The 26,437-nt window shown below is 39.7% G+C and overlaps 3 protein-coding genes and 1 non-coding gene across 4 annotated transcripts; all 4 read right to left on the bottom strand.

Annotated features, from left to right (window-relative positions):
- Nucleotides 1-7,343: 7,343 nt before the first annotated feature.
- Nucleotides 7,344-8,315, bottom strand: LOC106539471 (olfactory receptor 4Q3-like). The gene has a single exon (XM_087714720.1). The coding sequence runs from the start codon at nucleotides 8,289-8,291 to the stop codon at nucleotides 7,344-7,346; it is 948 nt and encodes a 315-aa protein (XP_087570846.1). The 5' UTR covers nucleotides 8,292-8,315.
- Nucleotides 8,316-14,080: 5,765 nt separating this feature from the next.
- Nucleotides 14,081-15,040, bottom strand: LOC148046417 (olfactory receptor 4Q3-like). Its single transcript, XM_087714719.1, has one exon. The coding sequence runs from the start codon at nucleotides 15,026-15,028 to the stop codon at nucleotides 14,081-14,083; it is 948 nt and encodes a 315-aa protein (XP_087570845.1). The 5' UTR covers nucleotides 15,029-15,040.
- A 674-nt stretch (nucleotides 15,041-15,714) lies between these two features.
- On the bottom strand, nucleotides 15,715-15,821 carry LOC148046416 (U6 spliceosomal RNA). The gene has a single exon (XR_015696551.1). It is a non-coding gene; the product is annotated as a U6 spliceosomal RNA (small nuclear RNA).
- An 8,719-nt stretch (nucleotides 15,822-24,540) lies between these two features.
- On the bottom strand, nucleotides 24,541-25,524 carry LOC106539472 (olfactory receptor 4Q3-like). The gene has a single exon (XM_014054272.2). It carries the CDS (start codon nucleotides 25,522-25,524, stop codon nucleotides 24,541-24,543), a length of 984 nt encoding a protein of 327 aa, XP_013909747.2.
- Between the last annotated feature and the right edge of the window lie 913 nt (nucleotides 25,525-26,437).

Genomic DNA, 26,437 nt, shown 5'->3' with positions numbered 1-26,437 from the left:
TAAAGAACTGTTACAGGAACTGGGCATGGACCAGGGGATACATGATAGCAGTGTTCCAATATTTGAGGGGCTGCACAGAGAGGAGGGGGTCAAGCTATTTTCCAAAGCACCTGAAGGCCAGACAACGATGGATGGAAACTGACCAAGGAGAGATTCAATTTAGAAACAAGGAGGAACTTTCTGACAGTGAGCACAATCAACCAATGGAGCAGAAGTTGCCTTCAGAAGTTGTGGGGGCTTCATCAGTTGAGACTTTCAAGAAGAGATTGAACTGCCATTTGTCAGAAATGGTGTAGGGTCTCCTGCTTGAGCAGGAGGTTGGACTAGAAGGTTTCTTCCAACTCTGTTAATCTGTTACTCTCCAAGGCTTCTTGGGAGACAATTGAACACATATTTTGCACCATGCGTTTGTGAAATTATATTCTGGCAGTTATCTAGGGAATGCTAATACATGTATGTACCCACATACATTGTCTAACTGAAATCCATATTACTGGCTGTCTACCTATATCTATCCATCTGTCCATTATCTATCTATCTATCTATCTATCTATCTATCTATCTATCTATCTATCTATCTATCTATCTATCTATCTATCTATCATCTATCTATCATCTATCTATCTATCTATCTATCTATCTATCTATCTATCTATCTATCTATCTATCTATCTATCTATCTATCTTCATCAACAACATTATCATTATCACCACCATCATCTATCTATCATTCACAGAGTTCTATTATCCACAATACGCTAAACAGATGGCTCTCTTGCTTCTAAACTTACTTTAGACTTTATGCTAGCAATAACCTACATCATTGGTATTAGAATGAGAGCTACCTGTCCCCTCCTCATCTGCATATAAACACAGCACAATTCTACAACCCCACCAATTCCACACAACAGTATAGGACAGCTACAGCTCACATTCCATATTAAAAAGGTATCATGTCTATCAACTCCATTTTAGATCTCTTCACCAAAGAGAAGCATCTCCCACCTTTTAGTAGACCATAAGACTACTTTCACCCATCACGTCAAATTTTGTCTCACTGTTTTAAAGATTTCTTTGATATTTTTAAAATATTTTCCTTTTCCTTCTTTTCCTCCTCTTCAGCCTGTTTAACCTTTTTATTTGCCATTTTAATGTGTGTTTTATGTATGCATTCACATGTTGTTTAGAGACTGGAAGAAAAGTTTACTGTAATTGCCTCTCTTCCTAGACATCATCCCACTTCATATTCTTCATCTGTATAGTTAGCCAGTGTCTGATTTTTGAAGTGTGCTCTCATGAGCAATAAAAGAAAGAAATAAAATCCAAAAGAAAAAATAAAATAAAAGAGGAAATGATCTGAGAAAAAAACCCTATGATGACTGTATGAGAAGACTATCCCAGTGTAACGGCAAATATAATCAATCAAGGACAGAATTAAGTAGAAAATATAAAAATTCCTGTCCATTGTTACTGTTAGCCTTCCTGAACATCTATCCAAACTAGACTAGATGTTCCTTTGGACTTGTCCTATAGGAGATAACCAGGCTGAGCCTGAGGCAGGGTCAAATGCATTATCAGTCATGAGTCCCTTCATGTGCACAAGAGATCTTAGTCCAGCCCACCTTGAAATTCTTTGACTCTTATCTACCACCAATTTGCTTTGACTATTAGTAGCTCAGATTCTTGTAATGAGCTTAAGCTTGCAATAAATCTTTATATCTATTTGAACTGCTTTAACCTCCTGATTTCCCTGGCATTTTAAACTATGTGTTCTAGGTTTTTCTCACTAAACTGTCAACATGAGCTCACACACTCTTAGTAGAAACCCATAAATTGTTTCAACTTATATCCTCAAAACGACGCTATAGGGCACTGCACACCAGAACAACTAGACACAAGCACAGTTTTTCCCTGAATGCCATTCACTCTACTAAACAACTAATTCCCACAACACAGTCAATAATTTACTAGGAATGTATTACTATTCTTCTCTTCCTTTCAAGTATCTATCTCTCCCCACTTATGACTATAACCATGTTGCTTGTATCTTTCAATTTATATTGTCTTTATTTGTTTCCTAATACGATTTGATAGCTTATTAGTAACCTTGACTATCACTAAGTGTTGTAGCTTATGAATCTTGATGAATGTATTTCATTCTCTTTATGTACATTGAGAGCATATGCATCAAAGACAAATTCCTTGTCTGTCTAAACACACTTGGCCAATAAAGAATTCTATTCTATTCTTTATTACCTGTTCATCCCAGTTGCTAAGAGGACCTCCAAGCTGAAATAAAGGTAACACCTATAGGTTAACATCTGGAGAAGTTCATTACCTTTTTCTCTTCAGAAAAACAGGTAATCAGACTAACAAGGAACAACACCTACTTCTGTTTTTCAACAGTGTATCAAGAAATGCTTAAGAAATATTTCAGTGACTTACTATTATACTCTTGGGAGACATTCTTATGAAGTTGTTCCCAGGTTGCCAATCAGGAGAGATAATTGCAAAAGCAAAAGAAGATATTGAAATGAAAATATTAGATTTTATTGCATTTTTAAAAATATGCATCATTATAGTCTATGTCATGTGGAAGAAAGATGATAATGATGATGAGAGTTAATGTGGGACAGTGGTTAAAAGGATTGAAAATGAGCAGGGGGTCCCAATTCTAGTTTATCTTCAACTATGGAAGCTTATTTGTCAATTTTGGACCATTTTCTCTGACAGCCCAACCTATTTCTTAGGGCTGTTGTTGTCTGATTGAAAAATATGGGGAAGCACTTGAGCTCCTATATGGAAAAAGTAGAATACAAATCTAATAAATAAGTGATGAGGAAGATGAAGATGATAAGAGGAATGATGATGGTGAAGATGATGGTGAAGATGGTGATGACAATAATGGTCTCTTTTTCTTTCCCATATTGCAGGATGAAATGGAATTTAAATAGAACCAGAGAGGGCTGCTCTTGGGATTATTGCATTAAAATGATGCTGGCAACTCTTCAGATAATACCAAACTTTATCCTCCATTATGCTCTGGAAGCATATCTCAAATTCAGTAATATGTCCTACATTTTATTCCTGAATGTTTGTGGGAATGATTAAGCTCTATTCTAAGAGCTTAATGATATCAACAAACATTCACATTGATGGGAAATTAAGAGAATAGACCATGAGTGCAAATCATTATTAACCAAAATATGGACCTACTCCTTCCTTTCTCCCTTCCTGCCTGCCTGCCTGACTCCCTTCCTTCCTTCCCCCCTCTCTCCCCTCTTTTCTCCCACCCTCCCCTCTTTCCTTCCTTCTTTCCTCTCTCCCTCTCCTCTTTCCTCCCTCCCTCCCTTCCCTCTTTCCCTCCCTTCCTTCCTTCCTTCCTTCCTCCCCTTTCCTTTCTTTCTTCCTCCATCTCTCCCCTCTTTTCTTCCTTCCTCTTGTCTTTCCGTCCTTCCTCCCCTCTTTCCTCCCTCCCTCTCTCCCTTTTCTTTCTTCCCTCCTGCCCCCTTTTCCCTCCCTCTTTCCTTCCTTCCTCCCCTCTTTCCTCCCTCCCTCTCCCTTTTCTTTCTTCCCTCCCTTCCTCCCTCTCTCCCTCCCTCCCTCCCTCCCTTCATCAAAGAGAATGGAAGCATTTATAAGCAGTATACTGAAACCACATGACTTCCTAAGCAATTGAGCCTGTGTTCTTTGTCCAAATTCATGCATGCATCAGCTTGGTCAACAAAGTTGAGGAGTAACATGTGTTGGGGCTTTTAAAAGTCCATTCTACTGAAAGCAGGACATCGGAATAATTCAGCACTACATATCTATGTCATCCATACATACTACACTATTTGAAATTTGAAACTGATGCACATTAAGTTTTAAAGTTTGGAAGCCTTCTCCATCAGTATTCTTCTTTAACAAAGGTGTTACCTCCCTGCAGACTAAACAGGACAGAGATAAGGCAACCCACTTACAAAAACAATGGGAACCTATTTTTACTTCCTTTCAAGGGAGGAGTTTCCTTTCTCAAAAGCATAATAATCCCAATCTGAGAGGCCAACTGCTCACATTGCATTTACTGCCTAATGCTGGATTGATGATGGCCCTTGTTGAAAGAGGAACATCCTTTCCAGTGTGAGAACATGAACATGTTCACAGACACTGTTGAGCAATTGCAACTTTTGAAGCTTTTTGGATGAGAAGTGAAAGAACTACTACTACTACTTCCTCCTCCTCCTCCTCTCTTTTCTTTCTTCTTCTCCTTCTCCTTCCTCCTCTTCCTCCTCCTCATGGAAAACAAGTTGCCTTTAGAAAAAAAAAAGCACCTTTGAGATAGCTATGAATTGGATGGCTGAGAATCTCCATAGATGTCGAGCAATTATATTACAGGTAGTTCTTCAATAACAACCATTTGTTTAGAAATCATTCGAAGTTAAAATAAGACCAAAAAATGACATGACTGGTCCTCACACTTATAGGACCCGGATTGTTGTTGGGGGCGATATGCTGACTCTGTAAACTGCTTAGAGAGGGCTGAAAGCCCTATGAAGCGGTATATAAGTCTAACTGCTATTGCTATTGCTATAACAGCACAGCATCCCCTTAGTCACATGTCCAAAATTGCAGGTGCTTGGCAACTGCCATGTTTTTATGACAATTGCAGTGTCCTCAGATCATGCGGCTGCAATTGCAACCTTCCCAACTTGCTTCCAATAAGCAAAATCATTAGGAAAATTTGGGTTTGCTTCTATCATTGGGAACATGGAAATAAGGCAACTTAAGAAAATAAAAGATTTTGACTCAGTAGAAATGCAAACTAGCTGAAGTGTAAAGTGAATGAGTTATATTTTAACAACATGAAAATGTTCGATAGTTTAGAATTTTTCTCCCCATATCACTATAATATTCAAAGACATTTCTATTTCCCATCTTTCACCTTCTAAATAAGGGAAATATGAATAACAAAACAGATGAAAGATGGGAAATAGAAAAGAAACATTTTTGAGTATTATAGTGATATGGGAAAAAATAGTTAAGATAGATATAAAAATAAGTGGGAAATAATAGTCTACAGTATATATATTAATATATTAAGATATATGAAAGAACAAGAGGGAGGTTTAGAAACTGAAAGGCAATAGTAAAAGGTATGTGTAAACAATATGAAATAATGAACTGAAATGTAATAACTATGAGTAATAATATTTGCCTATTTGTATTGAAATGTATGATACCCAGGTATCGCACCATTCATGCATTGATTGTCAACTCATAAAGCATTTGCATCTCTGTTATCAAGTTGCCATGGTGAGGAATGTGGGGGGGAGCATTCCACGCATACCTTTGGCTAAAGTCAGATCTCAGATTACTACAGCAGGCTTGTGAGGCATGCACCTCATTGGAGAATGTGATTTGTGACACAGACTGAAGGGAGGAAAGAAACAGGGGCAAAGTTCAGCCATAATTTAAATGAGGTCACATCTGACTGCAATGGGGTATTGCTGAAATGGTGCCTTAATAAATGACTGGATTTCTTTTGAAACTTGGCTCGAGGCTCATGAATTAATTAGGGCATCTTTCATAAACCTGACATTGATATGTATAAATAGTATAAAATAAAAAACTTGACATGAAAAAGAAGATTTTTTTCCCAGTGGAAAGTTTGGAAAAACTTACTGGCAATCCAGCTATTTTGGTCAGTTGACTTCCACAAGAGATGTTGAGTAGACATCTCCATTGAGTGGAAGGTGGAGAATTTAATGAAAAAAGATATGACATTAGCCTTGGTACCTGCAACGAGCAATAAACATTACCCCAAAATAGGAAGATTTTGCAAGGTTTTTTGGGTTGTATAAAGCACTTACTTTTATTTATTTATTTATTTATTTTTTCAAGCATGAATTAAATAACATATAAGTATATGTATAAACATAATTATGTACACATGAAATGAATATGAATACAAGAGATATTAGGACAGGGACGGTAGGCATGCTGGTGCGCTTATGCACACCCCTTAAAGACCTCTTAGGAATGGGGTGAGGTCAACAGTAGATAGTAGAAGGTTAAACATTTGGGAGTTTGGGGAAGAAACCACAGTGTCAGGTAGTGCATTCCACGCATTGACCATTCTGTTGCAAAAGTTGTATTTTCTGCAATCAGGTTTGGAGCGATTTACCATAAGTTTGTGTCTATTGTGAGCTCATGTGTTGTTGTGATTGAAGCTGAAGTATTCATTAATAATTTTATGTACTACCCTTAGGTCAGATGGAAGGTGGTGAAGTTCTAAATTGTCTAAGCCCTAAATTTCATGCCTGGTGGCATAAGGTATTATGTTCCGAGCAGAAGAGTGGAGGACTCTTCTCGTGAAATATCTCTGGACTCGTTCGATTGTATTAATGTCTGATATGCAGTGCGGGTTCCAGGCAGATGAACTGTATTCAAGAATTGGTCTAGCAAAAGTTATCTTTGCAGATAATAATCTCTTTACTATTTTAATTGACTTATTCCATATCTACTGATTCCTTCCCCTATTTGAGCACTTAGTGCTTCAAGGACTTCAGAGAGCAAAGCTACATTTTTTTTCAAAATGTAAGACACTCACATTGTCATTAACCACAAATTTCAAATATACCACAAAAAATATACACCTGGATCAAGTATTTTGGGGGTGATTTGTGAATTATATATAATATATATGTCTGCCCATCTAATAATTAATAAACAAGCATTGGTTTTAAAAGCATTATTCCTGTTATAGAGTAGAGTAGGGTAGGGTAAGGTAGGATAGGGTAGGGTAGGGTAGGGTAGGGTAGGGTAGGGTAGGGTAGGATAGGATAGGATAGGATAGGATAGGATACAATAGAATAGAACAGAATAGAAAATATGGAAGAATGGAAGGGAAGGGAATAGAATAGAATTCTATATTGGCCAAGTGTGACTGGACACACAAGGAATTTGTCTTTGGTGCATATGCTCTCAGTGTACATAAAGAGACAAGATACATTCCTCAAGAATCATAAGGTACAACATTTAATGATAGCCATGGGGTACAAATAAGTAACAATCAATATCAATATGAATCATAAGGATACAAGCAACAAAGTTACAGTCCTGCAGTCATAAGTGGGAGGAGATGGGTGATAGGAACGATGAGAAGACTAATAGTAATAATTAGAGAACATTTCACTGAGGCAGCTGTTGTTGGCACCATCTTGGATCATGAAGATGATCTTTATCTGACCGATCTATAAGTCATAGATCGGTGGACCATGTCCCCTATTACTTATGTAGTGATAAGGATAACTCCAGAAAAGATGATCTCAAGGACCAAAATGGAATTTTGGAAATTCAACTTATATTTTTCCTTTCTTCTGATACCAATGGTTAAACATGAATTTCTTTGTCACCCGGCCCATTGCATCCTTCATTTCCTGATTTCTTAGAGAATATATCATCGGGTTAAGGAAAGGAGTGATTGTGGTATAAAATACAGAAGATATCTTGTCCAAACTGGAGTTGAAGATGGGAATGAGGTACACAAAGAGGCAAGGTAGGAAGAAAAGACTAACCACCATCAAGTGAGAGCTACAGGTGTACAGAGCTTTCCCTCCACTCTCCTTGAAGCGGCCTTGAAGTGTGTACAGGATGATACCATAGGAGATCAGCAAGATGATGAAACAAAACAGGTTGATCAGGCCACTGTTGGCCACCATGAGTATCTCAGTCACATGGGTGTCTACACAAGCCAGCTTGACTACCTGTGGAACGTCACAAAAGAAATTGTCCACTTCATTTGGCCCACAGAATGGTAGCTGCAGGACCAGGAACAACTGGCTGGAAGAGTGAAGGAGTCCTCCAGCCCAACACCAACACAGGAGTCTAACGCATCGAGGACGGTTCATCTTGATTGTGTATGTCAGTGGATGGCAAATGGCCACATAGCGATCATAGGCCATAAGAGTGAGAAGAAAAACTTCGGAACCTCCAAAGACGTGTAGAAAAAAGAGCTGGGACATACAGTCTGCATAAGAGATGGTGCCACGATGGGTGATCAGATCCGTTGCCATCTTAGGAACCACCACTGAACTTAAGGCAGTATCAATGATGGATAAATTTGCTAAGAAAAAATACATGGGTGACTTTAGAAGGCGTGGATCTATATGCACTGTCAATACAATGAGAAGGTTGCCCAACAGAATGGCAGTGTAACACATCATTACCAGGACAGATAGGAGGAGCTGGATGGGCCGAGAGCTGGAAAGACCCAGGAAGACAAATTCTGTGATTTTTGAGGCATTCATGAAGGCAATGGGACCTTACAAAGAGAAAAGACAGTTATTTAGTGTTGCCACTTTCAGGATCTTCTCTTCCTAATCAGTGGCCACATGGCTTTCTTTTCAGGTATGAATAAAAGTGAACAGAGCTCAGTGAGCCACATAGCAGAAAGAGAAATAATGTCAATTTCAGTATCTATTATACTGCTATAAATTAGAAACATATAAGACTGATGGCAGGTAAAGACCTAGAGGTCCATCAACTCTACCCTTTTGAGTTTTTTGTTTTGCTTTTTGTTGTGTTTTTAATTTATGTCTTTATGTATTTTTAATTATGTATTTTAATTTTTGATGGTGAGGGTCATGTTTAAACCCATGACTGACCCACTACCTCCTCTTTAAGTTGGCTCCAAACATCCACTATTCTTTCTGCAAAGTAATAATTTCTAACACTACGTTAGAACTTCCTTCCTTCTTTCCTTCCTTCATTCCGTCCCTCTCTCCCTCCTTCCTTTCTCTCCTTCCCTCCTTCCTTGATTCCCTCCTTGCTTCCCTCCTTCCTTCATTCCTTTCTCCTTCCCTCATTCCTTCTATCTCTCCCTCCCTCCACTCCTTTCATCCTTTCTTTTCTCCTTCCTTCCTTCCTTCCTTCCTTCCTTCCTTCCTTTCTTTCAGTTTGAGGTTATGACCTCGTGTTCTTGATTTTTGCTTAATATTGAAAATACTGCCTTTGAGAACCTTTTTTCACATCCTTGATATATTTAAAGATTTTAATCATGTTCCCTCTATCCCTTCAGTCCTTGAGGCTGTACCACCAGGCTTGAAAATTTGGGCTTAGACAACACGGAACTACATTGCCTGTGGTCTGACCTAAGCATGGTACACAGAATTATGTGCTACAATGTCCTACCTGTCAACAACTACTTCAGCTTCAACCACAATAATACACAGGCAAACAATAGATACAAACTCAAGGTAAACCACTCCAATCTATTTTGCAGCAAATACAACTTCAGCAACAGAATGGTCAATGCCTGGAATTCTCTACCTGACTCCGTTGTTACATCCTCAAACCCCCACAGCTTCAACCTTAAACTGCCTACTGTTGACCTCACCCCACTCCTAAGAGGTCTATAAAGGGGGTGTGCATAAGCGCACCAGAGTACTTACCATCCCTGTCCTACTCTCTCCATTTATTTGTACTCATTTCCTTTTTCATGTCCATGTTTAAACTTACACCTGTTATCTTGTACATGTTTGACAAATTAAATGAATAAAATAAATATTCAGTACCTCCAATTTCTCCTGATACGTTTTTGCATCATTTTTGTTGCCCTTACTTTAAAAAAAACATAGATTATGGAGGTTACCATGATCCATTGGATTCCTCAATATCTTCAATATTTAGTGGGCTACCACTTCCCTACTGGAATGGAGCCAAAACATTGCATTGAACTAGAGAGCAAATTCTCAACTCTGTTTCCATCCATTTTTTGTTTTATTAATCTTTACCATTTTCATAATGACAGAAACAGAAAGGATCTGATTTCAAAGAATTTGCCCTGTCAGTATTGGTGTGTTCTTGGTGGTTCCTTGATTAGACTGTTGTTTGATTGCTAGTCTGTGTTGGTGGTTCTTTGATTTGGGGCATTGTTTACTGCTTAGCTGTTGGCTTAGTACCAATATTTGGTGTTAATTTTTGCTTATCTGGGTGTTGATTGCTGGCAGGAGGTTTTTATTGTACACATGGCTTGCACCTTATGTTTGGGATACGGTTCTCTGATAGTAAACTAGGCAATGCCAATCCATTTACATACATTTTCTAGCTGACCTGCATATTTCTCTCTGTCTGTCTGTCTGTCTGTCTGTCTGTCTGTTTGTCTCTTTCTCCTTCATATGTCCATCCATCCATCCATCTAACCATCTCTTAGCCGCCCGGAGTCCTTTGGGATTGGGTGGCATACAAATGCTATTAAACTTAAACTTAAGCATCCATCCATCCATCCATCCATCCATCCATCCATCCATCCATCCATCCATCCATCCTTTCCTCTAATCTATCATCTCAACCCCATAGAGTTTTTTGACCCACAGTCAACTTCTCACTTGCTTCTAAAGCTACTTTAGATTTTATGTTAGTAATCCATGTCACTGCTAGTAGAATGAAAGCAACCTGTTCCCTCCCCATTGGCACATAAGCAATTTCCTCAGTCCTGCCAAGTCGATACAGCAATATAGGACAACCAATATGAAAATATAGCACATCCATTCATCCTGTTTTAGAGATAAGTATCTTATAACATTTAGCAGTTCATAAGACCACTATCACCCATCATGTCAAGTTTGCCTCAATGATGCATTTTTTGATATCATTGAAACACTTTCCTTTCCCCTTCACCTTTATTTTACTTTATATATATGAAGCAAAATTCAGATTTTTGGACTGTGCTCCCACGAGCAATGAAAAAAAAAAGTCCAAAAAGGGGGGAAAAGAAGAGATTATTAAGAGATATGGGATAAATGGTATAGGTGGATGGAGGAAAGAAACAAGAATCAATGAAAGATAATATAACAAAACTTAAAAAATAATAGTTATGAGTAAAATAAGAGGGTTAAGAATGGTGAAATCCGAATGAAATACAATAGAAGGGGAAATAATATAAGGTGAGCGGTATCGATTGATAATTGCTATTAGAAAGAACAGGAAGCTCCTGTTCGTATTGTATTGTGTAAATGTGGTGTACGTCTAAGTTTTGTGTGTGTGTATATATTTTACATGTTTGTTAATAAAAAAATTTTTTTAAAAAAAGAAGAGATTATTTGACAAAAAAAAAAATCAGATGTCTGTATAATAGGAGTATAATTATCCAGGACAGTACAAATAGGAAATATAAAAATAGAATCTACTGGCTTTTATTCTCAGCCTTTCCAAACATCTATCCTAAATAGATGAGATCTTTCTTTGCATTTGACATGTTTTATTTTTCTTCTTCTCAGTAACCTCTCAAAATGATCTCAAAAATTCTGAAACTGATGCCTAATATCCATTAGAAAGTTCTCTTTTGTTCTTTGCTTACCTGCCTTCTTAACAATTATTCTTTTCTGAAGTCAGGTAGCAGACACCCATATTACTTTTCCATTCCAGTTGCTAAGAGGACCTCCAAGATGGAATAAATATAACACCTATAGGATAAATTCTGGAATAAAGACAATGCCTATAGAAGAAATTCTGGAATAAAGACAACACCTATAGGAGAAATTTCTCATCTGGAGAAATTCACCATTACCTTTTTTTTTTTTTTTCAGAAAAGCAAGCAATCAAACTAACAAGGAACAACACCTACTTCTCCTTCCAACAGTGTACACTTAAGAAATATTTCAGTATCTTATTATTATACTCTCAGGAGACATTCTTATGAAGTCGTTCCCAGGTTGCCAATCAGGAAAGATCGTTCATACAAACCTTTAAGACAGGTGTTCCTTATCTATTCTTCTTTACTTCCTCTTTTATTATTTTGGGTGTTGAGGGAATTTATGTATTTATTTAGTACTAGCTGATAACCTGGCGTAGCCCAGGTATGTATTTATCCCAATCCTGTATTAGAGGTAGCCCCCTTGTAGACTGTTGCAAAGCCATTACCATGGCAACTCCACTGTGCTGTACAGTAGAAGCCATTTTAAGGCACTACACGCTGTATTTCAACAGAACCTCAATCCAAAATGCACACCATCGCTCTCAGAAGTACTATGACTTGACACTATAGATATAATTCAGTCCTTTTCATTTCAGCAGCCCAGGTGTTCCAGAGTTATGCTGGAACACACCCACACATGGACACACATGGACACACAGACACACAAACAGACAAGTATTTGTTTCCAGAGAGTAAGGACTATGTGTACCAAGTTTGGTTGAGATTGCTCGAGGCATTCCAGAGTTGTGCTAGAACACACACACACACACACACACACACACACACTTTTAGATGATAGATAGATAGATAGATAGATAGATAGATAGATAGATAGATAGATAGATCTGCCCATTATTACCAAAGGTGAATTATCATACCTCCCTTTAGGTTAACCTTAATGTACAAATCTCCCCTAAAAATCCAAACACCAAAATGGACATAAATGGATGATGAAAACAATTCAATGAAATATTTGAATTTATTGCAATAATGTACATCTAAAAAGTTCTTCACATTGTTCAATATGTTTGCATTTTAACTTTCCATATGTGAATTCAACTACCACGTATGCTTGTGTTCTTATGTTCTTATCAACATACTGTGCAAAGCATGATTAGTTTTACCATTTGCTTCGTTGATGAATTTGTGAATCAGGACCCGCTTCAAGGTGCTAGTCATTAGTTTTAAAGCCCTACATGGTACTGGACCTGGCTACCTGAGAGACCACCTTCTGCCATTTATCTCCCAACAACCTATAAGATCGCACAGGTTGGGCCTCCTCCGGGTGCCGTCGACCGGACAATGCCGGCTGGTGGCTCCCCGAGGGAGGGCCTTTTCTGTAGCTGCACCGGCCTTATGGAACGAGCTACCCACTGAGATCCGGACCCTCACCACTCTCCCAGCCTTCCGTAAAGCGACCAAGACCTGGCTGTTCCGGCAGGCCTGGGGCTGTTGATTAAAATCCAGCCCCACTTGATTGAATGGATGATGTCTTACTTTAAATAAGTGTATTTTAATTTTTATGTTTTACTTTTGTTGTGAGCCGCCCAGAGTCCCTAGGAAGTGGGCGGCATACAAATCTTATTAAAGTTGCAAAGTGCATGATATGAACAACAAATACTTCACCTTTCAATATAAGCTTGTTGTACAAATAAAACCCATATCTTTGTGTTTCTCAGGGTCCAGGTTCTTGTGAATTCATTCCTTAGAAGGGAAAACCTTTTTAGTTATGTTGTTTTGTTTTAATTGGATCTACAGTCAAAAACAGTATGATATTCCTAGAATTGATGAGCTCAAAATGTTGACACCATTTTTTTCCATTTGGAAGAGGTATGGGTACAGTTTCATTGGAAAGTGGGAAACTTGAGCCTTGATAGTCACATTGCTCTATAAAACCTACTCTCCAAATAGGAAAACATAGTCAGTTCTTTGCAGTCCACATATTCCTTTATTTGTTCGTTAGAATTATTCATCTCTTTTGAGTATTTCACTTCAATCCATAAATGACATGCTATGACTAACTGCTCAAGAACTTCAGGGAACAATGAAGGGCTAAAGCCTCTATAAAGTATAAAGCATTCATGTTTCCATTAAAGTCAGTGTTTCAATGTATCTAAGAGGAGATATTGACTTATATGTTTAATTGTGCTTATCTCAGCAGCCATAAATGGGATGGGTGAAATTCAGCAGGTTCTGACAGTAGCAGAAATTTTTAGTAGTTCAGAGAGCCGGCAAATACCACTTCTAGCTGGCCCCAGAGCGGAGTGGGAATGGGGATTTTGCAATATCCTTCACCCAGGAATGGGGAGGGAATGGAGATTTTGCAGTATCCTTTCCCTGGAGTAGGATGGGAATGGAGATTTTGCAGTATCCTTCACCCAGGAATAGGGATTTTGCAGTATCCTTCCCCTGGAGTGGGATGGGAATGGAGATTTTGCAGTATCCTTCCCCTGCTATGCCCACCAAGCCACGCCCACAGAACAGGTAGTTAAAACATATGAATTTCACCACTGGAGGTTAGGTGCTGAGGTTCACTACCACGGCCATTACATACACAATAGTAGGAACTACAATACCAAATAAGATTATCGGAAACAAGCAAGCTTTTTTTGAAACATCTACTCATCCTTCTGCTTCTTTTTGAGACCAGTGGGAAAACGTCAATTTCTTCCTCAGCCGTCCCATTGCCTCTTTCATTTCCCGATTTCTTAGAGAATATATCATCGGGTTAAGGAAAGGAGTGATTGTGGTGTAAAATACAGATGCTACTTTGTCCAGACTGGTACTGAAGATGGGAACAAGGTACACAAAGAGGCAAGGTAGGAAGAAAAGACTAACCACTGTCAAGTGAGAGCTACAGGTGTACAGAGCTTTCCCTCCACTCTCCTTGAAGCGACCTTGAAGCGTGCTCAGGATGACGCCATAGGAGATCAGCAAGATGACAAAACAAACCAGGGAGAGCAAGCCACTGTTGGCCACCATGAGTATCTCGGTCACATGGGTGTCAACACAAGCCAGTTTGACTACCTGTGGAACATCACAAAAGAAATTGTCCACCCCATTTGGCCCACAGAATGGAAGCCGTAAGACCAGGAACACCTGGCTGGAAGAGTGGAGGAGGCCTCCAAACCAACAGAAGCACAGGAGTCTAATGCAGCGTGGTCGGTTCATTGTGGTTGTGTATGTCAGTGGATGGCAAATCGCCACATAGCGATCATAGGCCATGAGGGTTAGGAGGAGCATCTCTGTACCTCCAAAGAAGTGTAGGAAAAAGAGTTGGGACATGCAGCACCCAAATGAGATTGTCCTGCCACTGGTGATCAGATCTGTTGCTACTTTGGGGACTACCACTGAACCCACAGATGTGTCAATGATGGATAAATTAGCTAAGAAAAAATACATGGGCAGCTTTTTAAGATGTGGATCTACATGTACAGTCAATACAATGAGAAGGTTGCCCAACAGAATGGCAGTATAGCACAACGTGACCAGGGCAAACAGAAGGAGTTGGATGGACCGAGACCTGGAAAGGCCCAGTAAGATGAATTCGGTGACCCTGGAGGCATTCATGAAGGTGACAGGACCTTGGAAGAAGAAAAAAATAAACCTTTGTCATTACAACCTTCTCGTACTAATCAATGACAACATGGAACAGGGAACAATTTTTCTAGTTGAATAAAAAGTAAAATATACCCCTTCAGTCTTGTATTGCAAAGAGAAAGTATTGATTTTTTTTTAAACAATAGTTTGCAATGAACCGTTTCCTTTTAGATTTTATTCTGGTTTACATTACTCCTGAAACCCTATTGTGGATTAGGGATACTGGTTTTTTTTTAATTATTGAATTTTTTTTTTTAAAAAAGGCTTTTACAAATATTTACCTCCCCTCCCCCACCCTCCCCACCTGAACCCAACCCCCCCCCCCCGACTTCCCAGAACAAATGCAGGGTATAAATCTTTAACAAAGATGTTCTAAAATAAAGTTAAAGAAAGTTAGTATCATTTTTCATTTGAGCTTTAACTCCTCTTTTGCTAGGCTAACTCTAAACAGATTATATCATTCCTTGCTTCTTCAGTCATAAACTATCTGGAATTTCTTAGTCCCATATTTATTTTGAATATAGTCAATCCATCTTCTCCACTCCAGTTTATATCTCTCATTTGAATGGTCCTTAAGATATGCTGATATTTTAGCCATCTCTGCTAAGTTTGTTACTTTTAACGTCCATTCTTGAATAGTAGGCAAATCTGCCTTCAAAAATATGGAACGCTTCACGAATTTGCGTGTCATCCTTGTGCAGGGGCCATGCTAATCTTCTCTGTATCTTTCCAATTTTAGTATATGTGCTGCCGAAGCGAGCATTAGGGATACTGGGTTTTGTAGTCCTGGAATATTTGGCTGATTACAGTTCCACACTCCAGCTGGGGGGAAATCCCACATTTTAACTAAAGTGAGCTGAGATTCTGGAATCCTGATATCAACATCACCAAATATTGTGCTTTATGTCCTCAATATTTCATTTTGTAGATCACCAAGTCTCATTAAAGCTTCTTTTGTTAAACTGACATTAAATAAAGTGAATGTTATTCACTTTATTAAAGAAGTTAATTTATTATTGCATGACTGTCTTCCCCAGGCCTGGCAGATTTATAGAAGAAGCATTTTCTTGTAGAATATTGTATATGTCTGTAATACATTATTACATATTAATATTAGTAGCAGTAAATTCTAAGGGAATGGATTTGTTTTACATTTGAAAAACAAGGAAATCTAAAGTCATATGTAACTATGAAGATATAGCTAATAAGGCAAAAAGAATTGGGTTGAGGGCAATAAGAATTGATTCCTGAATCCAACTAAGATCCATCTAAGCCATGACTCTTGGCAAGACTCTCCCAGTTTCACATTTCTATGGGGGGGGGAGGGAAATATAGCAAAATACCACTCATGCAACATCACAAAATCTCCAGAACCCTAAAGCCTACAAACATGAAATTTGGCATGTATCTTCCTCTTCTAGGTGCTCGCTTAGAAAGGATTTTTCGAAATGACCATTAGTATTTCTTATACAGTAATTAACACATTCTGATGTTAAGGCGTTCAACTTCCCCTCCCCACCTGAAAACAACTCTGTTCCAACTGCCAGTTGCCTCACATTCCATTACCTCAGTTCAAACTGTCCGACATTCCACTCCTTCACTTAGGAGCAGCCTGGGGCTTCTTACAGTACTAAACATCAGAATCTCACCAAAATGTCTATGTCTTCCACCTATGGAACTGCTTCCGGACTCATGGCAATGGGACCAACATTCCCTTATGTTTTTCAATCACCACCCACCACTGAGCCAACGGATTGTGTACCGAATTTCTCCTGCATAGCCCAATCATATAGTTTTGTCGTGAAGCATGGGTATCCAGCTAGTATCTAATAAGTTAGATACTGATATCCTTTCTCCTCTTTTCCAAACAACTTTCCCATTTTTTTCAAGAGGAAAGTTAGCACCCTTTCAAAAATTCATACCCATTTGCCCAGAAACAATTCCACTGCAGAAAATATTTACATCTTGAACATATTTCCAAGTAATCACAAAAATTCAAGACATAGTCCTGAAAACCTGATCCTGTAGACAAGCTACTTACTGCTACCAGGAAGGGAAAAAGAGGTATGATATTAAAATAAGATAGACCCAGCGAATAAAGCAAATACTTTTCAGACTCATGTGAAATGTGTGTTTTGTTCATGAAATCATGCACGCGACTGATCAGAAGTTAGTACAATGTTTCTGTGCAACTATTCTCCACAATGTAAGCATATACTTGCAATATAAAAGCATATAGATAATGCAATTAAAAATTTAAAGATATACAGTACATATAGGTATACATACAGATATACACATGGTGTACATATACTCTTTTATATTGCAGCACAATAGCAATGTTAAAATATTCTGTGCTACATTCACACACATACACACCACTATGTGTGAGACCTCTGGATCCACAGGGCACTGAAGAGATTGCTTCATCCTCAGCCTCCATATTTACCATCATCTATGGAGATTCTTAGTCATCCAGGATATGGTTGTCCCAAAGGTGCTTTTTTTAAAAGGCAACTGGACTTTGTTTTTCCCCCCTTGAAGACATTTTACTTCTCATCCAAGAAGCTTCTTCAGTTCTGAGTCAGAATTGATGTTTTTTGGATGAGAAGTGAAATGTCTTCAAGGGAAAAAACAAAGGCCAGTTTCCTTTTGAGAAAAAAAGCACATTTGGAGTATATTTGCCATCCTGTTGTTCTTTAGAGATATCTGCTTGCTTCCAAAGCTACCCTGGATGGATATTAATTTAGTAACCCATTTCTAGCTCTCCACTAATACATAGGCAATAGAACATCCACCGTCTTGCCAATTCCACCCAACAACAGGACACCTACAATCCATATTTCTCCCCAAAATAAATATATTATGCATTCCAATGCATTTTACATCTGCTCCACAAAGGATGCGTATATGAATGCTTTGGTACACCTGCTTTGAGTTTCTAGCTGAGAGTTCATTTAAACCATCCTTCTTTAGTGGATTGGGAAAGAATATAGAACACCAATTATAAACTAACACGATCAGCAGCACTTAAAGAAAATATATACAAAATGTTTTATCGTTGGCATTTATCACCAACAAGTTTTGCTAAAATGTACCCAAACATGAAGCCGACCTGCTGGAAGTGTAAAAATAGTACAAGGGACTTATATGGTGGACCTGCCCGGAAACACAAAAATATTGGACAAAAATTTGGAAATGGGTGCAAGAAATTACAGGAGAACAGATAAAATACAAACCCGAAACCTTTCTACTGGGAATAATCAAAGGGAAATATACAAAGAAAATTAAGTACATATTATCAAATCTGCTAACTACAGCTAGAATAGGATTTGCCCAATGCTGGAAACAAAATAATGCCCCGTCGGACGAATTAGTGATAAAAAAACTCTAAGTAGACTTTTAAAGCCATCTCTCTTTTATGGTTACTTACTGTCCATTTCTTTGGGCCAATACATTCTTCCCCTTCTTGCTCCTGGTTTTGTGAGCTGGCACTGAGATGCATTAGGATATCTTCAGAGCTGAGGTTCCTGAGTGGAGAAGGGAAGTATAAAAGTATAAAAATAAATAAATAAAGGGGAATATATATCTTTAATGGCCAAGTGTAATTGGACACACAAGAAATTTGTCTTTGGTGCATATACTCTCAGGGTACGTAAAGAAAAATAAAATACAATATTCCTCAAGAATCATAAGATACAATACTTAGTGATAGTCATAGCTTACAAATAAGTAATCAAATTATACTAGGAAACAAATAAAATAATATAAATTTTGAAGATACAAGCAACATGGTTATAGCCATAAATGAGAAGAGATAGGTACTAGGAAGGAAGAGAAGAATAATAGTAATAAAGTCTTAGTAAATAGTTTGACAGTGTGGGAATTAGTTTTTAAGCAGAGTGGTGTCATGGTGGGGAAAAATTGTCCTTGTGTCTAGTTGTTCTGGTGTGCAGTGCCCTATAGCGTCGTTTTGAGGGCAGAAGTTGAAACAATTTATGTCCAGGATGTGAGGGGTCTGTGGATATTTTCATAGCCCTCTTTTTGACTCATGCAGTATGCAGGTCCTGGATGGAAGGCATATTGGTAGCAATTGTTGTTTCTGCAGTTCTAATTATCTAATTGTTCTCATTTTGTGCATAAATCCACCTTACCAAAAGAGATCAAAGACACATTTTTTATCAGTTGGAACTTCATTAAAGGAGAATAAAAATATCTTCAAAAGCTCTCAACCTGGATGTTATGTCCTTCCTTTGAACGTTGCTCCTCATTTTCCCCTTCCCCACTTACTCTTCTTCTAGAGCCAAGAGACAGAGATCCACAGTACCTGCTCATTCCAGTCACTTAGTGGCTTCTCCAAGCTGGAATGAAGGTAACTCTAAACCGTGATTGTCTTTTTCTTCTTCCAGGAGTGGAAAATCAAGCATACCGTCTGACAAAGGAGGGGCACCTCCTTTTCCTTCCTCCAGGGTATCAATCAATACAAATGAAGCATTTCAGTGACCCATTATTAGGCCTCTGGGACAATGGGCTTATGAGCCTTTTAGGTCTCCAGTCAGGGGAGATAATTGCAGAAGTCAAAGGGCATATGGTTGAAGTTGACTAGGATAGTTGGATCTTTAACAGATTAGCAGAGTTGGAAGGGACTTTTTAGGTCATCTAGTCCAACACACACACACACACACACACACACACACACACACACACACACAAAGCCCAAGTAGAAGACCTTACACCATTTCTGACAAATGGCAGTCCAATCTCTTCTTGAAAGACTCCAGGGATGAAGCTCCAACAACTTCCGAAGGGAACTTCTGTTCCATTGGTTGTTCTCATTGCCAGAAAATGTCTCTTTATTTCCAGATTGAAGCCCACATTGACCAATTTCCATCAATTATTCCTTCTCTGGCCTTCAGAAAAAAGTTTGCCCCTCTCTGTGGCAGTCCCTCAAAGATTGGAATACTACTATCATGTCTTCCCTGGTCTGCCTCTCCACTAGACTAGCCATGCCCAGTTCCTGCAACTGTTCATCCTATGTTTTAGCCTCCAGTCCCCTAATCATCTTGCTTGCTGTTCTCTGCACTCTTTCCAGAATCTCAACATATTTTTATAGTGTGAGGACCAAAACTGAATGGAGTACTCTAGGTGTGGTCTTACTAAGGTTTTATAGAATGGTCTTAGTATCTCCCTTGATCTTGATTGTATCCCTCTGTTGATGATGATGATGATGATGATGATGATGATGATGATGATGATGATGATGATGATGATGATGATGATGATAGAATTGTAAGCTGCCCAGAGTCACTTGGTTGACTTGGGTAACTATAGAATTTGATTGAATGAATGAACAAATAAATGATGGTGATAACTACAACTCAAGCACTGAGCTTCCTTTGGGTTTTTTTTGTAGAAGATTGACATAGTGTTATTATGGGTAGTCCTTGACTTAGGACCATAAGTGAGTCCTAAAGTTCTGTTGCTAAGCAAGAAATTTGTTAAGTGAGTTTTCCTCCCATTTTATGACCTTTCTTGCCACAGTTGGGAAGTGAATTGGTACAGTCATCCCAAAGGTGCTTTTTCGAGAGGCAACTGGACATTTAGCCTCTCATCCAAGAAGGTTCTTCAGCTCTGGCTAGATGATGGGGAATGGATCCAGCCAGAGCTGAAGAAACTTCTTGGATGAGAAGTGAAATGTCTTCAAAGAAAACCAGAAAGTCCAGTTGCCTCTTGAAAAAGCACCTTTGGGACAACCATGACCAGGATGACTGAGAATCTCCATAGTCAATCACTTTAGTTATTTAGTAGCACAGCTGTTAAGTGAACTTGGCTTCTATATTGAATTTTCTTGTGGAAAGTATCGTATTTTTCGGAGCATAAGATGCACCAAGGTTTAAGAGGCAATTTTTTAAAAAAAAAGATTTTGCATTCTGCATACCTCCCAAAAATGGCTCATTTTTTGCAAAAACAGGCCCCTTTTGTCAAATAAAGGACATTAGGTAGCTTATAGAGTGCTCCTGGGGGCTGGGGGGGATTTGAACAAAAAACAGCCAAGTTTTGCTCATTTCTGCCCTCCCCAGTCCCCACTCCTAGGGGGAGGCTACAAACCTCCTTGTAGGAGGTTTGTAGCCTCCTACAAACTATGCATTTTGGTGAACGGGTGGGGTTTCAGGAGGCAAAAAACCTGCGTATTCAGTGTATAAGATGCACCCAGATTTTCACCCTCTTTTTTTGAGGAAAAAAGGTGTGTCTTATACTCCGAAAAAATATGGTAAATGATTTGTGCTCTTAAAAGCCCTTTTCTTCTAAAAGAACTGTGTTCAGGTACTTAGAAACCAGCATGTATTTGGGAAGCTTGGTTGAAGCATCCTGGGATCATATGGCCACTACTTGCGACCTTCCCAATGGGTGTCTGACAAGCAAAAATAATGGTGCCGGGTCAGAATTTGCTTAACAACAGCTTTCGTTAGTCCAAGAGGTGGTCATAAGTCAAGGACTCCTGTAATTATGAATTCATCCATTCATGCTCCGTGGCTATGAATGGGAGACACATTGGGGTGAGTTTAGGGGAGTCATCCCCCATCAATCTTCTGCTCCAATTAGCAGCTTTCCCACATGTTTGGTGAGTATCTAATAAAATTGCAGTTGCAGCACAGTGTATGCTGCAATTGTATAAGCAACACTTTTATTTCATTAATATAAATCACTTTATGTCCAGCTGTGAGGCGCTTAAAGGTGGGCTGTTTCAACAACCTACCACAGGGGTGTCAAACTCAAGGCTAGATCTGGCCCATGGGATGCTTAAATCCGGTCCATTGGGCCGGCCTGGAAATATCAAAGGACTAGCCTACAGTGCCTCTGGCAGCTAAAATGAGCTGTGTGCAGGGGGCCCTGTGCCTCATTTTCACCCTCCATTGTCTCCTGGAGCGCTTCGCTGGCCAAAAACAGCCCAAAAGAGCCTGGAAACAGCTGGCAGGGTGCTGCAGGAGGCCATGGAGGGTGAAAATGAGGCACGGGGGGCTGCATGCAGATCACCCATGCCCTGTTTTGACCAGCAGGGTGTCGCAGGAGGCATCTGTCCCCTATCTCCACCCCTCTGGTCTGCGGAGAACTACCACGCTGACCTGGCCCTCAAAGAAATCCAGTTTGACATCCCTGACCAGTGGTGAAATTCAATTTTTTTTCTACCGGTTCTGTGGGTGTGGCTTGGTGGGAAAGGTGTGGCTTGGAGGGAGTGGCTTGGTGGGCATGACAGGGGAAGGATACTGCAAAATCTCCATTCCCACCCCACTCTGGGGCCAGCTGGACGTAGTATTTCCGGTTCTCTGAACTACTCAATATTTCCACTACCAGTTATCCAGAACCTGTCAGAACTTGCTGGATTTCACCTCTGTCCCTGACCTACCATGGCACTAAGGAATATCTTGATTCAACAAGGAGCACAGTGGCTTGAATGGTTGGGATGCCGGGCAGGTGGTTGGAAAGCCCACATTTGAGACCTGAAAGTTGCCATGGGGAGGGGTTGAGCTCTGGTCCTTCACTCACCAAGTTTCTGCTGGGGACATGAAAGGACGCACACACACACACACACTTCACGCAGGGCAATAGTGATGTCACCAGCTAATCCTTCCAATCCAGAAGCGCCTTGGTGTTTCTGACTCAAGTGCAAAACATGATTCCAATAGGTGTGTTTAAAATATATGTTACATTCTTTTTTAAGACGTTTTTTTTTATTTTTCTACAAACACATTGTTGTGTAAAAAGTGTGGAACCAGAGTTACATTTTAGTACAAGTAAAACAATACTCTTCATATTCAACACAATTAACAATCTTATAGATTTTTAGTAGTAATACACATATTTTGTTGAATTACAATCTTTCCTTAATTAGTCAATATTTCAATATATTGATATTTCTTTTGCCAATCTCCATATTCTTAATATCGCTCCTTTTACTACAAGCAAAGTTGAGATCTAAACCCGATAAGTTTTATTTTTAAAAAAAATCAAGAAAGAAATATAAGGTTTATTTACAGTCAAAACAGTAGGTAAAAAGGGCATTTTCCCAAAAAAAGATGCTGAACTCTCCTTCACTCTATGTCTACAAGTATTTGTTTGTTTGTTTTATTTCTATAACCGTTCATCTGAGTAGATGACTCTGGGAGGCCCACAATCCAAGTAGGGATGTGATTGCCATTTGTCAGTTGTGTTTTAATTAAAATTCCTACATGGAGCTGAATTAATATTGAACTTCGTCTGTGTGGATCCTTACACAAATCACAAAGATCGTTCCATTTACCAAACCTTGTCGATGTATTCTTTTTTCCAGTTAAGAAATAAAGGGATTCAATAGAGGAGAACGCTCAATAACAGAGGAAAACTTTCAACCTGTCTAGAAGGGAATGATGAAAATAGTTGTATGTTGTGGCCCAGCAGGAGCCGTTGGAGCTGCCACCAGACTCCGACAGCGAGGGGCCCTATGAGTCGGCTCTGGAGGATGTGGAGGATCCTGGACAGGGTTCCGACTCTGAGCAGGGCGCAGAAAGGCTGGTTGGCCACCAGGAGGCGCCTGAGCCTTGGACTAGTGGGGAGGAGACAAGGGAGTGTGATCATGACATCATGCATTGGAGCAGTGGGGAGGAGCCAAGGGAGTTGTTCCTGGATGCCCGGCACCGAACAGCTAATAGGCATAAGGAACAGTTGTGCAGTTACAGGAGATAATTGCACTCAGCTGGTGGTAATTAGGCTCCTATCAAGACTATAAAAGGAATGATTGTGTACATGCCCTTTTGCAGGAGTCAACATATTCACTTGAGCTGAAGAACTCTTGGGGCTAGCTTGGCAGGCTGGATTGCTGCCAAGGTTAGTCTATGCGGGATTGCTGCCAAGGCTTGGACTATGCTAGATTGCTGCCAAGGCCTGGACTGTGCTGGCTTGCTGCCAAGGTCCTTTCTGTGTGTCAATAAATCCTTGCAGTATCTTTGTCTTGACATGCTTTGGTGTAGGACGAGGGGGATCAGAACAGTTGTATGTATAACATTTTCCCATGTTAACAGTGCATTTTCTACATCTCCAGTTTTCATGGTACAATGGCCATTGTAGTGGCTGTGGATGTGCTCTACTCATTAAACCTCTTTGTCCAACATATCCAGGGGTCTATTCAGCCAATTCTCTCCAACTTGGATGAACCAGTAGTGGCGGCTGTGGGAGGCTCTGCCCAACCCACCCCCCAATGTAATGCATGAGCACTGCACATGCGCAGACGTGATGTGTGCACTCACATCTGTGAACCAGTGAGGAAGGTAAGTGAATCCCACCACTGAAGGTATCAATATGTTGTCTGCCACCCCTAGATATGTTGGACATGAATGCAGTACTGACTTGAAGACCAAATAGAACTGTCACCTACATGGATGGGAACCAGAGGTGGGAAATAAATAACCAAATAGAATTTGTTTCACAGCTGTGTGGAGCAAAACATCTCATACATGTTCTATTTTCCCAGAAGATTGTAAGAAAGGGCACCTCTTCTTTAATTTCTTCATTGCATTGCTCATGTCTCGGTTCCTCAGGGTGTATATGATTGGGTTGACGGAAGGTACAATTAAGGTGTAGAAGACAGACGCCACCTTGTCCGTATGAGACCTGGAGAAAGGCACTAAATAGACAAAGATGCAGGGCACAAAGCTGATGAAGACCACAATGAGGTGGGAGCTGCAGGTGGCCAGGGCTTTGCCTCCACTCTCTCTGAAATGGCCTCGAAGGTTGGTGACAATGACACTGTAGGAGGCAAGCAGGGCAAGGAAGCACACAAGGGAAAGAAGGCCACTATTGGCCACAACCAGCAGCTCAGTGATGTAAGTGTCTACACAAGCCAGCTTGATCACCTGTGGGAGGTCACAATGAAAATTGTCCAGAGTGTTTGGCCCACAGAATGGGAGCTGGAGAAGCAAAAACATCTGGATGGTGGTGTGAATGAGGCCTCCAGCCCAACAGGAGGCAAGAAGTCTGATGCAACGTGGACGGTTCATACTGGCCATGTAGGTCAAAGGGTGGCAGATGGCCATGTAACGATCGTAAGCCATGAGGGTTACAAGGAGCATCTCAGAGCCCCCAATTAAGTGGATAAAGAAGATCTGGATCATACAACCCATGAAGCTGATGGTCCTGTTGCAGCTCGCTAAATCTGTTAAAAGCTTGGGTGTAGCCAGTGAGCCCAAGGTGATGTCAAAGACAGACAGGTTGGCCAAGAAGAAGTACATGGGTGACTGAGAGAGGTGGGGCTCTCCATGCACTGTAACTACAATGAGGAGGTTGCCCATCAGGCATATTGTATAAGCAGCCAAGACTAACACAAAGAGAAGAAGCTGGATTGGCCGAGAATTGGAATGACCCAAGAAGATAAACTCTGTGACAGTAGAATCATTGAGGGTCGCAAGTAGACCTAGAAGAAGAGAAATTGACATTGTTGTGAGTTTGGGGACTTATCAACAGGAACTAGGAATGAAATGCTTCTTTACAAGTTCCATTCTTGAGACCATGAGTTCTCTCCCTCTCCTAGGCATGAAAGCCAGTTGGGTGACTTTTGGTCCCTCTTCCTCATCCCAACCTAATTCTTAGGGTTGGAATAAATAGAAAGCGGGAGTTTAAGTAATGTACCATCTTGAGTTTAACCAAAAATAAAGGTGGGATAAACATGCAATGAATTTAAAAATAAATGTTAGAAATATTTTGAGCTCTCAAAAAAAATGTAATTTATAAAGGAGACGACCAATGATATTTACAAACAAAATATTTCACTTTAGTTCTTGTAGATATTAAATAAGCTCCATTCCCATGGTGATTGTCAGATTAGAAACTCAATGGAACTATACAAACCGTGCATCATCCCATCTGCAAATCACAATCTGTAAAACAATGGCTAATCATCAGCGTCTTTCTTTCTTTTCTCTTGATCACTGATTGTAAAACTGAGTTTGGTTATCATGACACTATCATAGTGTTACCCCACTTTCACTGTGCCATTCCATCCATAATTCCATCATCTATCTGGCCATTGAAGGTGGACATAAAGTGGGAAAATCACAATAAATTTCCATATGTCACCAGGCTTGAAATTTTGGGCTTGGGACAATCTGGAACTGCGCCACCTGTGGTATGATCTAAGCACAGTAGAAAAAATTTTCTGTTACAATGTCTTACCTGTCAACAACTTCTTCAGCTTCAACCTCAATAATACACGGGCAAACAATTGATACAAACTCAAAATAAACTGTTCCAAACTTAATTGCAGAAAATACGACTTCAGGAACAATGCCTGGAATGCTCTCCACCGTCCAGGCCTTCCGCACAGCCCTTAAGAACTGGCTAGCCCGTCAG

Source organism: Thamnophis sirtalis, unplaced genomic scaffold (genome assembly GCF_051295495.1).
Source record: "Thamnophis sirtalis isolate CommonGarterSnake01/CBP01778 unplaced genomic scaffold, rThaSir2_p1.2 scaffold_4, whole genome shotgun sequence".
Classification (NCBI taxonomy): domain Eukaryota; kingdom Metazoa; phylum Chordata; class Lepidosauria; order Squamata; family Natricidae; genus Thamnophis; species Thamnophis sirtalis.
This window is presented reverse-complemented; position numbering and strand designations above follow the sequence as displayed.